The sequence below is a fragment of the Myxocyprinus asiaticus genome, chromosome 33, assembly GCF_019703515.2.
Source record: "Myxocyprinus asiaticus isolate MX2 ecotype Aquarium Trade chromosome 33, UBuf_Myxa_2, whole genome shotgun sequence".
NCBI lineage: Eukaryota > Metazoa > Chordata > Actinopteri > Cypriniformes > Catostomidae > Myxocyprinus > Myxocyprinus asiaticus.
The window spans coordinates 14,559,556-14,575,233 of NC_059376.1; the positions used below are offsets into that span (position 1 = coordinate 14,559,556).

The following is a 15,678-nucleotide window of genomic DNA, read 5'->3' on the forward strand; positions in this document are numbered from 1 at the left end:
ATTGCATTATTGTGGCAAATGAGTAAAGCATTGACAAGAAAACACAAAAAGGCATTAGAAGTCAATATATTTTTTGTTTTATTAGTAATCATTGAAAAGGCCCACAATCGACAGCAATGCTTTTTGCAACTGAGTTTGTCAATCTGTCATGTTCTCACAGGACACTTTCTTGCATTTTGTCTGTGCTATTTTTAATTGTTGGTTTATGCACATGTGCATTAGATGGCTGTTTTGAGCATTTCACTGGTTTTCAGCACTATTATTACCATGTTTTTTTGGATGCTGTCAAGTTAAAAGTAGTTGAAAATGTAAAAAAAAAAAAAAAAAAAAAATCACATCTCGAGATCCCTGCATTTTGTTGTGCTTTCAAACAGTTGTCAAGAACGTGTCGGGTGACCGACTCTCATTCTATGACTGCGCTGCTTGTGAGGGTTGTTGAGGCATGCTGACTGCCCCCTGCTGACATGGCTTGTAGCAACACAGTTGCATGTAATTCAAGCTTGAAATGTTTTGATGTTAGGAAAACACGTACTTTTTTTTTTATGTACAGGTCAGGAGGCATGATAAATTTTTTTAACAGTATTTTTTATAGAATTAATCACACTAAATTAACATTTTAAATTGATAGCCCTACTATTTTGCGACATGAGAAAGCAGCATCTTAGCACTATTTCAAGAGATTATCAACTAACTAGAGGAATCGTGAAACTTATTTGTAATATGGTAACCGTAAACTCTTCTACCCTCACCTGTATTAGCGTGTGCAGGGCATCTTGAGGTGGCTGTGATGCCGCCTGTAGGATCCGGTAAATGGTTTGTGTCTGATCGAGCATGACCTCCAGCAGGTCTCCCTCTAGCTGAAGCTCCTCCAACTGTGTTCTGGTGGACGGGGTCAGCTCGATCACTGGCCCTTTAAGAGATGGCACTAACGACAGCAGAGACTCCAGCCCTGACAAGAGAGAACAGCCAAGGATAGAAAACCAGGTTATAAAGAGCGTTTTCAATTTTAAACAGCTTTATTACAACTCAAATTAGGGAGGCTGATCAATGACAGAAGGAACTAACCGGAAACGTCATGAGGACTTGGCTTTCTTGTGATTCCATTCTCACAGCCAGACTGCACAGGAAGACAAAATGACGGTTTACAAAAGCAAGCAAAATCATCATGAATGTACAAATACTTGGTCTCCTATTTAATAAGCTGCCTTTGTAAATTAGCTCCGTTCCAAAACCAAGTGAGCCCTTTTTAAGGCATCAAAACTGCGCTCCTGATGCAAAGGCTGTTCTAAAGGTGAGCATTAATAAAAAAAAAAATTCCACAATATTGGAATGTGATATGTTTTTTATTTTATTTTAGTACTAGTAGGGATGCACCGGAATTTCGGCTGCTGAAGATTTTGGGCCGAAAATGGCATAAAATGCTATTTTTGGGTTTCGGCCAATAGAGCAAAAAAAAAAAAAAAAAAAAAAAAAAAGCAGAAAACCTTAGCTGAAAAGGCATAGTTTATGTTGGACATTAAAGTCCACATTCCTAGAAATGAAGTGATCACTCTCTTGGTCATTAACGAATGAATAAAGAGCGTTTTCCAGTGCTCCGATAATATGTTATTGTGTGTCAAGGTCATTACTCCCAAGCTATAATATTAAAGAAGCATTAAAGAAGCATAAAAGCACCAATAAGCAGTCCTTATGATTCGGATCGGAATCCATCATTCTACATTCCAGATCCACATTGAATGTGGAAAAAAAAGTCTTCATGTTCAATGAAGACTTTCACTGGAATTACTGTTATCCATCAGAGTAGTTAACAAAGGTTTTCTTAATAGTCTTAGGTAATTCTTCTCTGTCTACTCTATTTTATCCTGAAATGTGTAGTTACAGAAAAAATTACAATTTGTTCAAACAAAGTCTAATTTAAAATCATTAACGCTTTTCAGTTTCGGTAAAGTGTGTCCAGAATTTTCAGTTTCAGCCAAAAATGAAAATTCTCTCATCATTTACTCACCCTCATGCCATCCCAGATGTGTATGACTTTCGTTCTTCAGCAGCACACAAATATTTTTAGAAGAATATTTAATCTCTGTAGGTCCATACAATGCAGGTGAATGGTAATCAGACATTTGTTGCTCCAAAGATCACATAAAGGAAACATAAAAATAATCCATATGACTCCAGTGGTTAAATCCATGTCTTCAGAAGTGTTATGATAGGTGTGGGTGAGAAACAGAACATTATTTAAGTCCTTTTTCTAATGTGAAAGTGAAACTAAACAGGCACCACATGTGATTTTCAGATGTAAAAGTGAAAGTTAATATTTATTGTAAAAAAGGACTTGCATTTTGATCTATTATACACCTATTATATTGCTTCTGAAAACACGGCTTTAACCACTGGAGTCTCGTGGATTACTTCTCTGTTCCTATTATGTGATTTTTGGAACTACAAAGGTCTGATCACCATTCACTTGCATTGTATGGACCTACAGAACTGAAATATTCTTCTAAACATCTTTGTGTTCTGCTGATGAAAGAAAATCTTACACATCTGATACGGCATGAGGGTGAGTAAATGATGAAAGAATAAAAATTTTTGGGTGAACTATCCTTTTAAGATTTTACCTTAACAACATTGGCAAATGTCAAACTCTAATGGAATCAACTGAGTCGAGTCTCCTGTGCACTTCACATGAGAAGCACTATTTGTCAGTGTTCCCAAACTTTGACAAATTTCCATTACTTTTCCAGTCATTCATGATTTCTGGATTTTAAAAATGACTGATTCGGATCAAATTGCTCAAACCATTCAAACTGATCTTTGAACACCATTTTAAAACTCACTGACATATCCAGGTTTTCCATGACCGTTTGTGAGCTGCACATAGTTGCTGCATATGTAGAGCATTCCAAATCAATCACTTACGAGATTCCATTTCAGATAGTATGCCGTCTTAGAGGGCAGCTGCCTATCTAGGCAGTACACAAACAGGCAGCTCACTAGGGTTTAGAAGAGCTGTTGTACTGCAGGGTTCTCCCTCATTATACAAAACACCACAACTGCACCTCCTCACCTGTGTACCATTTTCAGTCTTTTCACTCTTTTTAGGGGAGTTTGCATCCTCCGTCAGATCAATAACACCATCTTCTGTTTCCTCTGAGTCAGATAGCACAATTACAGTATCACCATTCCATTTCTTTTTGTCATCCTGTTCTTCCTCTTTTATACTCTGCATTTCCTCCTTTAATTGTTCCAGTCTCTCTAGCACCCCCTGCACTTCTGGAGTGTCCAGTGCCTGTTTGGCTCGGCCCTGCCAGTTGATGGCTCTTTCTGTTAAACACTGTAACGCCTCTCCCTCTGGCAGCCGTACAGGTAATCTCTGCAGCGCCACCAATAATGCTAGAATAGTTTCCAGCCGTGGCCGCCGGGACCGCTGGCAGCGCGGACAAAGGAAACGCGTGTTCCAGTCCCACCAGCAGAGGGGTTTGGTTAGGTGTGTGTCAGAAGAGCCCAGCAGTGGTGGAAAGGGTACACACTCTCCATGGAACCAGTCTTTACACAGGTGACACCGATGAAGCAAAGGGCGGGGCAGGCCACCGCACATGCACACTGTTTGGCTTGACGTGAGGGAAGGGGAGGAGCTACCATTCTGCAGCTTGGGGCCGGCTGAGTTGAGGGGTGTTTCATTGTGTTCATCCCTCGTTTCTTTTTCCAGGCCAGGTTTAGCTAAATTGATCTGCTGCAAGCGGAGGAGGGCCTCTTTCTCCAGACGCTCTCCCTCTTTGAATGTCGTCACCTTGTGAAGAGGAAATAAGCCACATAAACTTGCAAAATAAAAAAAAGGCACAGAGTCTGATATATCAGATACAAAATGCTAATATGAAGTCTGTACACAGTGAAAAGCTGATGAACAGATTAAACATTAGACAGTTCAGTCTGCGTAAACTCACGATAGCTCCTGGGTCACGGAGGTCCTGAGCAGTGAGGCCTAACACATTGACGTCAGAGTCTGATACTGTGCCCAATGAGTTCTCCTCCCGCTTCTTGCTTTTCTCCACACAAGGACACAACACCTTCAAACAAAACGAAACAAAAAGCAACTTATAGTGGAACACACATCCTCTTTCTAAAAAACGGGGGTTGTAGTAATTTGTCATTTTGTCATTTGTTATTAATAGGGATAGGATCGAGAGGAAAGGAAATAATGGGAATGGGATCAAGAAATGGCACCAGACTTAAACTTGCATTGCCCATATAAGCACCACAGCTTTTGGTGTTGAAACACATGCACTAACTGCAATACCACAGCTACAACAGCATGATAAATTAATGTTAAAACTTAAAGTACTCGGAACCCAACAGTCATAAGCTTTCTTTGGCTGCACTTTATTTTACAGTATGTGTACTTACCCAAGAAAGTACTGAGTAATATTAGGTAACTACATGTACTTAATATGGGTTAAGGTTAGGGTTAGGTTTAGTACCTAGTAATTACTGTTGTTGTTGTAATTATATAGTAAATAAATGTAGAACAGTACTGTAAAATAAAGTGCTACCCTTCTATATTAAAGGTGCAATATGTAAAATTTTTCATGTAGCTGGCTGCACTTAACGGCCACAGGTGTCATTAATAATTCAAAAATGTCACTTCAGAAATAGTATCACGGCTTGTGCTGTTTCTAACAAGTTATTGGATAAACAAGGATGGATGGATGGGTGTGTGTGTGTGTGTGAGAGAGAGAGCGCGAGAGAGACGGAGCGTGTGCGATCACCTGTTGCCACACCCAAGCAGAGATGCTGTCAGCTTTCTGAAGATCAGCTTTCTCAGTGGAAAAATAGCCATCCAAGCGGGGGTATTTCTCCCTATTTTGCGGTAGCCGGTGTGCAAGAGTCATTTACTATAGAAACTGCAATCTCCTCCGGCATTTTAAACAGGACGTCCTCTCCAATGTGGAAAGTTCGTAAGAGTTAAGCGCCGTGAGTTTGTGTAATTAATCAGTCTGTTTTGTCTCTCAGCTGTGATGAGCCGTAATGCTGAAGTTGTTAGTTTAAAGCTGTTTAAAGCTATTTCCTAGTTTTAGTAGTGTAGTAGTAATATAAGCGATCATGTAGTGCTGTTGTATGTAAACACTGACCGACGCTGACTTCACATCACCTAACTGGCTCATATTACACACAAAAATGATCTTTTGCCTCCACCTGCTGGCTAACATATGTAATGTAAAAAAAAAAATACATGTAAAGAGACACGTATACAGTAGCTCTTAACACATCTGCACTGCTCTTACACTTTAGTTTAGAATGGCACTAACACAAGCGGAGTGCTACACACAGTGAAGCGTCTGAGTGATGATGGTGTGAGACCATCAATACTCATGGAACATCTCTCCTCCAATCAGATTCGAGGACCGGAACTAACTGTTGTATGTATGTTTATATCAACTGATTTTCATGACATTTGTATCTGTTTTGTGAAAAAATAAAACAACTTAACGGTTCTGGAACACCTACATTCTTTTGCCAATGCTGATGGAACAGTAGTGAAATATGCAATATATACATCAGAGCCACCTTAAATGTTGCCATTGATATGGCGTACCATCTTTTCTGTTTTAAATGCAGTAAGTGCAATTAGAATTGTTGTACAAACAATATGTTAAAACATTAATTCCATTAACAATTGTTTTGAGGAAGTTTAAGAAATCTAACATAAGTGAAGTTGGAATCAGAAGTAAAATCATTAAATTCCTTATGACTCTCTTCCCTATTAAGATATTAGGGGCTGTTCAAACAGAACACGGTGTTGCATGCATCTACACTGTTTGTCATTTATTTTTCAATGTAAAAATGCGACATGTACCGTTACATCTTTGTACATACTGTTGTTTTACAGTAAATACAGTACACCTGTATTTTTAAGACGCCGTGTAAGGTTAAAGGGATAGTTAACCCAACAATGAAATTTTCCCATCATTTACTCACCCTCATGATATCCCAGATGTGTATGACTTTCTTTAATCATCAGAACACATTTGAAGAAAAACAGAAATATCTTGTGTGTGGAATATAGTGGATGGTGATCAGATTTTAAAGCTTCAAAATTTACAGTCAGTAAGTATAAACGTCTTCCATACGACTCCAGTGGTTAATGTCTTCTAAAGCGATATGATCACTTTTGGTGCAAAAAAGATCAATATTGAAGTATTTTTTAAACTCTAAACCATTGCTTCCGGTCAGCAGCAGTATGCACGTTCACGTCACAAGAGGGCTGAGATCACGCGGTCTCTCGCGAGACGTATTCGTTTTGGCATGTTACGACGTAATCTCACGTTTTTCTGTCGGTTGAGACATCCAGGATAAGCACACAAAAGCACCATTCTGAGTAAACAAACAGATACAAATACAGATCTAAACCAAAATCAACAAAGCTTCTGTACAGCATTCCTCCTACTCACTTGTAAACAGTGCAGCTCTTCTGAGTGCGTCATTTCTCATGTGTTTAACATGCTAATGCGATTGTCATGCGCATACAGCTGCTGACCATAAGTGATGGATTATAGACAAAAGGTACTTAAATATAGATCTTTTTCCACGCAAAAGTGATCATATCACTTTAGAAAACATTAATTTGTCATTTGGATGACGTTTATGCTGACTATCTGATCTGATCACCATCCACTTGCATTTTAAGGACCTACAGGGCTGGGATATTTTTCTATTTTACTGATAAAAGACATTTACATCTGAAATGATGAGAGAATTTCATTTTTGGGTGAATTAACCCTTTAAAAAGAACTTGCTCTGCACCCATACGTTAAACTGAGTCTAGCTTTATTTAAAGCAAAAACGCATCCTTAGAAGCATCAGTCTCCTCACCTCCAGCAAACTGTGCTGGCTATTTTTCTTGAGGAAGGTTTTGCTGGCCTTCTCTCTCCAGGAGTGAGCACTGGCCACCTGCAGCTCCAGCTGTTTCAGCTCCTCCATCTTCACTGGCAGGTCCCGTCCGATGGCCACCAAACCCTCCAGATCATCCAGACACGGGTAGTGTTCGCCATTCTGCCCAGAGACAGAAACATGTAATACAGATTACACGTTTATTACAGAACTTTTGCTTACACACTAAAGGCACATGTTTGTTTGACTATAAAGTTGGGATTGACTAACCACACTCAAACACTCAGGGGTTGTCTGAGGTTCAGTTCATGTAAACAGCAGTATGGTTTATGGTAGACCTGAATGCAATCAATAAGTGAACTGCTACTATAAATTATATATTAGGGCTGGGCGATATGATGATAGAAAGTGTCAACCGACAGAGATTGTTACATTGATTTTAATATGTAAATATCCATGTGCACAGCATGAGTGTATCTATCAGTGGGCAGGGCTTCACAAGAGACTGAGAGAATTGAAGAAATATGGACAGGGTTTTTCTGACATTGAAAATTTCGGGCCACCGAAGCAAATTCAATGACATTCATCTCATGTTCAGCGCTTCATAAGCACTTAATATGCTTCTCATCTGACACCCGCATCTGTTTCACGTAGTATCGTGCGCTCTCTTAAGCGCGTAAGTGCGCGGGAGTCTAGGAGGCTTTCCCTTATTTTTGCTCCAGAGACATCAAAAATGGCTAGACAACCCGACATTCTAACTAACACTGACAAGGAAAACAGCTACAAAACTGTGTCATGCACCAAAATAAAGGGTTTTTAAACTACACATCATCGCCCTTACTAAAATTATGTTTGAATGATGTTTGATATTAGGAAACAAACCGGCCAGGCTTGCCTTAAATTTATGGTAGGGTTGATTTAAAACCAAGTTGAGTGTTTGGACTATGCTTGTCAGGTTCCAAATAAAGAAAAACATATGCAGTACTGTGAAAAAGTATTTTTTGCTCCAATAAATAACATTATAATTTAAAAACTGTATTTTGTGTTTACTCAGATTGCCTTTGTTTTGTTAGATTTTGTTTGAATTTTTGAAACAATTTAGTATGAAATATACACAAAAACAGAAGAAATCAGGAAGAAATCACTTTTTCACAGCACTATATAAGAGGAAGTGGCTTTCTATTATAAAGTATTTAATTCACTGTCTGCATTATCCAAAAATAGGCATTACAATAATTGGATTTTCCAGATTTTTTTTTAATTATATCCTGATATATATCGTTATTGTGATATAAGATTACTCATATTTGTAATAGGGGTGAGCAATATGACCAAAATCTTATGTTGTTGTTTGCCAACAGTTCGGTAATACCACCAAATAAATTAAAAGCGAAAACAAAGTGTTTTCCATTTTTAACTTTCAGGTTTTTACAGAATATTCAAACAAGTATTTTTAGTAGCATCTCAATTAACATGAGGCTGTATAAGCTGCATGAATAATAATTAGAAAAATTGTCTTTAAAATAGTTTGTCAAAATAATTCTAGTTTGTCTTTATAGACATGTGTTTCACTTGATTATTAAGATGTTCTTACCTGGATTTCCTCCAGGTCAGTGACCCAAGCACGGGCTCTGCTCAGGCAAGCCTGCAGGGACAGGATGTTAGGCAGCTGCACTGGTATGAGCTGGGCCTCGTTCACAATGGCCTCCAGTGTAGAGAGATGATGTTTCTGCCTGTTCACACAGAAAAACAGATTAAGAGAATGGGTGAAAAAAGACAATGAGATTAGGAGATTGAAAACTTTGTATTACCAGAGTGCCTTATTCCATTCCATATAATTATCTCACCTGTCCTCCAGACATATCTGGGCCTTTTCCTCCCAGCGCTCTGCTATAGTCAGCAGCTCTTGCAGTTCAGCCATGGCAGTCTCCACTGACAGACTCTGCGGTACGTTACAACCCGCCTCCATCAAGTTCCTCAGCACAGCCAGAGTCACCTCACCCCCCTCTGGCCCCAACGTCCGCCTGACCTCTCCCAGCCAGCGTGCCTGCTCCTGCAGCCCACGCAGGAGCTCACATGCTGGGGCAACAACCTGCAGAGATGCTCCCTCATCCAGCAGGGCCTGGATCTCTGAAGCCACAGGTAGAGGAGAGTCCTGCCTCCACTCGCCCTTGGTGCTGTTGACGAGAACTTGTGCACGGGAATCAAACTCCTCTATCTTCTGCAACACAGCCTGGAGGAGGAGGGAAAGTGGTTGGATTTTAACACTGCCAGCCACACTTAAATTGAAGACTCTGCAAACATTTACAATGCATAAAATACAATAATGTGGAGAGGTACCAATGAGATTTCAATGTGGGCAGGGCTATCAAGTGAAACAGGAGAAGTAGAATCCAAAAGAATGACAAAATGTTTCATCAGGCTTTATGACAAAAACACGGAGAGAATTTGTTGTGCTGTACCTGGTTAGGACACAGTGTTATGAAGGGATAAATCCACCCCCCCCCACCTTCCCCTTCCTACCTGCACCTCCTCCAGCATTGTCATAACACAGGGCAGGTTCTGCATGGTCTCCACCAGAGTCCTCAGCTCCACCAGACTCATTCTGCTGTTCTGGCTATTGCTGAGGAGCTCAGTGCTTCTGCTCTGACACTTGTGAATGTCTGTGAGGACGGTGTTGAGGCGCTGGAGCAGCTCATTATTGGGGAACTTCTTCTCCGCTGCCTCTTCTTTCAAAACCTCCAGATCTTTAATGCCTAATGAGAAAGGGCATTTTTTGAACAAAATCATCCATTTGGGCTTTCGGTGGATGATTTCCTTTTATTATAAATCACAAAAAGCTGTCTAATCAAACTGGCATTTCTTAAAAGAGTTGATACGAGAACGGTTCACAAATACAGGGATTGTGAGAATGCCGTTACCTATTTTGTTGCCTTCTTCCTGCTCAAGGGCTTCCTTTACTCGGTTGGCCCACGAGTCAAAAGATTCAGCGCGAACTTTCAGCCGATGCAGCATGGCCAAGAGCTCATCCAGAGTATAGCGATACCTGTACAGAAGAGGGTCAGAAGTCAAAGACACTTCCCACTGAAAACTCTTGACCATGAACATCCTAAGAGAGCATAGACGAACAGGTGCAGACATGCAGTATTGGTTTACCTGAGGTAGAGTTTTTCGGTGGGGCAGGAGCAGAGGTCCTGGGCATGGTAGAGGCAGACGAGGCGCTCCTGGCAGTTTGAGCATGCCAGAGCTGACAGGAAGCAGGTGGTCTTGCACTTGTCACATTGCCTCTCATCATCAGGCAGTAACTCGAAGGCTTCCCTTTCAGCTTCCTTAATGCCCTGAGAGACGACATCATAGTACAAAATACAGCCAATCAGCATTTCAAAAACTGACTATATCGAATTTCATTAACGAATAATCGGATATGTGCACCACTTTAAGCCAATTTACAGTAGTAAACGTGTTTACAATAGGGCTGCAACTAAAGATTATATTGATAATCGATTAATTTTATTATTTCTTTGATTAATAGGATAAAACAGAAATTTTATTTCCTGAATTTTATTAAAATATTATAACAAGGATTTGGTTTGATTTACAGTACTGAATTCACAATTCTACACTCTCACAAGAATATGAACAAAGCCTGAATAATAAAAAGTTGATTTTATTATAATTTTTGTCTTTCAGGACATTTGCAAAACAGTTCCTTTACTTGTAAAACTTAACAAAAAGTACTGTTTATCATAAAGTAAAATGATCCATCGGGGATGGAGTGGGACAAAAAAATCTGCCCAGCAGAGGGCAATGGTTAAGCCAAAATAGAAATATTTATAATTCTGCCCCACTGAAAAACACATACAGTTGAAGTCAGAAGTTTACATACACTTAGGTTGAAGTCATTAAAAAAAATTTTAACCACTCTGAAATTTCATATTAACAAACTATAGTTTTACTAAGTCATTTAGGACATCTACTTCGTGCATGACAAGTAATTTTTCCAACAACTGTTTACAGACAGATAGTCAATTAAAAGTGAAACTATCACAATTTCAGTGGGCCAGAAGTTTACATACAATAAGTTAACTGTGCCTTTAAGCAGCTTGGAAAATTCCAGAAAATGATGTCAAGCCTTTAGGCAATTAGCTTCTGATAGTCTAATTGGCGTCAACTGGATGTGTACCTGCGGATGTATTTTAAGGCCTACCTTCAAACTCTGTGCCTATTTGACATCATGGGAAAATCAAAAGAAATCATCCAAGACCTCAGAAAAAAAAAAAACTGTGGACCTCCACAAGTCTGGCTCATCCTTGGGAGCAATTTCCAAATGCCTGAAGGTACCACGTTCATCTGTACAAACAATAGTATGCAAGTATAAACACCATGGGACCGTGCAGCCATCATAACGCTAAGGAAGGTGACGCATTCTGTCTCCTTGAGATGATCTAAGTTTGGTGCGAAAAGTTTAAATCAAACCCAGAACAACAGCAAAGGACCCTGTGAAGATGCTGGAGGAAACAGGTAGACAAGTATCTATATCCACAGTAAAACAAGTCCTATATTGACATAACCTGAAAGGCTACTCAGCAAGGAAGAAGCCACTGCTCAAAAACCGCAATAAAAAGCCAGACTACAGTTACTAAGTGCACATGGGGACAAAAATCATACTTTCTGGAAAAATGTCCTCTGGTCTGATGAAACAAAATAGCCATAATTACCATCATTATGTTTGGAGGAAAAAGGGTGAGGTTTGCAAGCCGAAGAACACCATCCCAATCATGAAGCATGGGGATGGCAGCCTCATGTTGTGGGGGTGCTTTGCTGCAGAAGGGACTGGTGCACTTCACAAAATAGATGGCATCATGAGGAAGGAAAATTATGTGGATATATTGAAGCAACATCTCAAGATATCAGCCAGGAAGTTAAAGGTTGGTCGCAAATGGGTCTTCCAAATGGACAAAGACCCCAAGCATACCTCCAAAGTTGTGGCAAAATAGCTTAAGGACAAAGTCAAGGTATTGGAGTGGTTATCACAAAGCTCAATCCAACAGAAAATTTGTGGGCAGAACTGAAAAAGCATGTGCAAGCAAGGAGACTTACAAACCTGACTCAGTTACACCAGTTCTGTCTGGAGGAATGGACCAAAATTCCAGCAACTTACCATGAGAAGCTTGTGGAAGGCTACCCAAAACGTTTGACCCAAGTTAAACAATTTAAAGGCAATGCTACCAAATACTAACAAAGTGTATGTAAACTTCTGGCCCACTGGGAATGTGATGAAATAAATAAAAGCTGAAATAAATAATTCTCTCTACTATTATATTCTGACATTTCACATTCTTAAAATACAGTAGTGATCCTAATTGACCTAAGACAGGGAATGTTTTCTACAATTAAATGTCAGGAATTGTGAGAAACGAGTTTAAATGTATATGGCTAAGTTGTATGTAAACCTCTAACTTCAACTGTAATTGTTTAGATACATATGCTTGTACACTGTCAATGATTATATTTTAAGCATTTTAAATTAATATTGTAGGTTTCAGAATAGCATTTTCACTGATTACATGTTTCTAAACTATTCTTTTCAAAAATATGTGTATGTTTATCCAGTAAAATAATGTTTGCCATAGCATAACTAGTGATAGACATTACATTTGGCATTATTGGGAGGACTATTAATTATCAGGACCCCTTAGCATTATTATACATTAAGCATTATATACAGTTTAATATAGTACAATAAACTGTAAACGCAGTGCAAATTCACTCTCACACTGAAAAATTACGTCATGTCCATAAATAAAGAAAAGAAGGTCCAGCTAGCTACTACAGCTCGTGTATATATGCGGTGATAGGAGTGGTGGTAGTATGAAGCTGACAGCTTGTAGCCACAACAAATAAGCAACATTAACCATAGATCATTCAAAAAGGCAACCCTCTGGGAAATTACCTGCAGTGTTTCCCATTAATTACCTAGACTGTGGTGGCCCACACATTTCATAATGAACCAAATATATTTTTACACTTCTCATAATAACATTAAAGATCTCTAACTTTGTGTTTTGCGCCATTGCTTCGGCAAAGCATCTCACTCCCAGTCAGTCAGCCCTTTTCTTTAACTACCACATGTGACATAAAATAATTACCATATAACAATAGCCTCCTCCCCTACCGAGTGTAGTTTACATTTCTGTCGCAGAGAATCGAGTTGATTGCATAGGTACACTATTAGGTTGGGCATTAGTCATAATTTTAGGAAACATAAAACAGAAACTTTGACGTTACTTGCGCATGTAACTTGAATGTCCTTTTTTTTCTCCGGACAAGTGAATGAGGACAGGCACCTGACAATGCTTAATGTCAAGCCCTGCAATGTACGACAGCAAACAGATAATGTTACTGCAGAAGTTACCACTGATAATTAATGTTAATCTAACATTAGCTAAGTTAGGTAATGTTAACGTTAGCTAAGGATGTTAGCGGTCAGTCTCCTCGCTTATATCGACTGACATATCCGGCTGCTTGTCATGAAAAACAATGTATAACGTAAGTTACGTTATATCTAGCTAGCTAACGTTAGCTAATTATCTAATGTTAACGTTATTACCAGCGGCTCTGTCAACATGACTATTTTCAGCATCCAAGGAGCAAGTTGACTCATCATGTAACGTTACGCTATTTGTAAGGTAAACTAATCAAGTTGAAGTAACGCTACTGTTTTAAGCTTAATGTTTGTACCTTTGATTTTCAGATCATGAGCATTTTTAAATATTTCAAGAAGAGAGAGCGAAATCCACCACCATATGAGAAAGAAAATGCTACAGAGGTAGCTAGCTAGGATAGCTAGCACAGCTAGATGACAAGTCAATAGCCAAACAGATTATTCATAGGCTTTTGTCAAGAAATAAACTGGAGTAACAGTGGAATTTTAACATTACTTGTTTCTTTGTAGCAGAAGAGACAGCTTCTCCAGGTAGCAGAAGAGACAGCAGGGGAAGCAGGAGAGACAGCCTCAGCTGACTCTCATAGAGGGACAGATATTCAGAGAGGGGCAGCAGGGCAGGCACTTCCCATAGGGGCAGCAGGAGAGACAGCCTCAGCTGACTCTCACAGAGGGACAGACATTCAGAGAGGGGCAGCAGGGCAGATACTTCCCATAGGGGCAACAGGGGAGACAGCCTCCCCTGAGGAAGGGACAGCAGGTGATTTTGACAGCAGAGAAAGGGGCAGTAGGTCAGAGTAATTTTGAGCTGCTTTAAACTCCGTCTTGTTTACCATGCTTTGTGGGTATGTCATCACCATTCATATCTATACAACCAATGTGTTTAAATTACTACTAGAGCACAAAATTGTTTACAAGAGCACAAAGTTCTTCATAGATCTAGTCTCATAATTTTGCTGTCAAAGTGCACTAGACTGATGCATTTAACTTTAAAATTTTCTTCCAGGGGACCATGCCCTGGACCTCCTTAGAGGGTCTGAGGTCCACCCACCACAGTCTCACAAAATCCTGTGGGAAACACCGACCCATTTTAAAAGAGACCTCGAACCGAAAAGAATCTGCAGACAAAAAGAGAAAGCGATAGAGCCAGTAATAAAACTCGAATCAACATCGGCTTGGCTTTTTCAGAGGTGGCGACAACTCAAAAGATCTGAAAGGATTTAAAACCGACCCAGAGATGGAGTATTTCTCGTTCGACAGGCAAGACATTTTATTGGACAGATAGTTAGCAAATAAGCTCTGTTACTGCAGTAGTTCATTAGATAGTGTTAGCCACTCTAATGTGGCATTTTATTATGGATTGTGGTACTGCAGTGCTTGATTTCAATTTCGAGATATGACTTGCAATCGTTATGTCTAATGTCATCATTGCCTAACTTTTGTTACACTATATATAATTGAAAACAACAGCGGAACAGCTACTTACCTGCTCATAAGACATATTGTTTGGAATTTCGTTATTTCGCTATTTCTATATTATTGATTTTTTTGAGGTGAGGGGGCTAGCTTTGTTGTTGATAGTGACATTCGTACTGGTAAGTTGATCACCTGTAACCATGGTTACACCGGTTCTCCTCAAAACATCAGATTCATCCACGCAGAAGAGCAGAGCCAAAGCCCAGATCATGTAACAACCAAAACAGTGTTCTACCGCAAGTAAATTGCAGTTCTATGCTTTAGCTGCAAGAAGGCCAAACGTTACATAGTGAACGTAGCTTTAATCTGCCCTTTATTACTCCTCCTATTAACTCCAACTCTTCATACTATCCAAATATTTCAGCCACACACTATTGCACCAAAGTTTTCCACCTCTCTTTACACTTATTTCCCTCTCTCACCCTTTCCAGTAGGCTTTTACGCAGTTTCCTCTCCTCCTGTACAATGATGAACATTTCCCTGTGTGTTGCTGCTGCCAAGTTCAGATCCAGCTTCTCTGGGCAGGCCGCCATCTTGCAGGTGAGTTCCTCATGAGAAAACACACAGTAACGCCTCAGCCGCCGGTAATGCTCGATACAAGATCGCCCAGTGGGCAGCTGACACAGAGGGAGAGATAGCACAAGCTCAGTAAATGTGCATTGTCAAACTGCCTTACATAGTGCATCTAAAGTGTATCTAAGGTGTAAGGGGGTGTGGTGTATTTACCCAGTCTGCAGTGCAGAAGTTGACAGCTTCAGCAAAGTTATATCCCTGATTGAAACCACTGTGATAGGCTCGTGGAAAAGTGATGACAAACTCTCCAGCACACTGATTGGTCCGTACCACCTGTCAATCATAAAAGAAATGAA

At 39.7% G+C, this 15,678-nt stretch overlaps 1 protein-coding gene across 2 annotated transcripts in view; it reads right to left on the bottom strand.

The window, feature by feature from the left end:
* Positions 1–15,678, bottom strand: part of LOC127424523 (lysine-specific demethylase 5C-like) — a 39,131-nt gene that overhangs the window by 3,685 nt on the left and 19,768 nt on the right. For both annotated transcript variants that reach the window (XM_051669833.1, XM_051669835.1), the window contains 12 exons: positions 15,536–15,655; positions 15,232–15,426; positions 10,045–10,226; positions 9,810–9,934; positions 9,412–9,644; positions 8,736–9,121; positions 8,483–8,621; positions 6,871–7,050; positions 3,945–4,067; positions 3,068–3,790; positions 1,066–1,117; positions 750–949 (listed from right to left, as the gene is read on the bottom strand). In XM_051669833.1, coding sequence (XP_051525793.1) covers positions 750–949; positions 1,066–1,117; positions 3,068–3,790; positions 3,945–4,067; positions 6,871–7,050; positions 8,483–8,621; positions 8,736–9,121; positions 9,412–9,644; positions 9,810–9,934; positions 10,045–10,226; positions 15,232–15,426; positions 15,536–15,655 — 2,658 coding nt within the window. The remainder of the gene's footprint in view (positions 1–749; positions 950–1,065; positions 1,118–3,067; positions 3,791–3,944; positions 4,068–6,870; positions 7,051–8,482; positions 8,622–8,735; positions 9,122–9,411; positions 9,645–9,809; positions 9,935–10,044; positions 10,227–15,231; positions 15,427–15,535; positions 15,656–15,678) is intronic.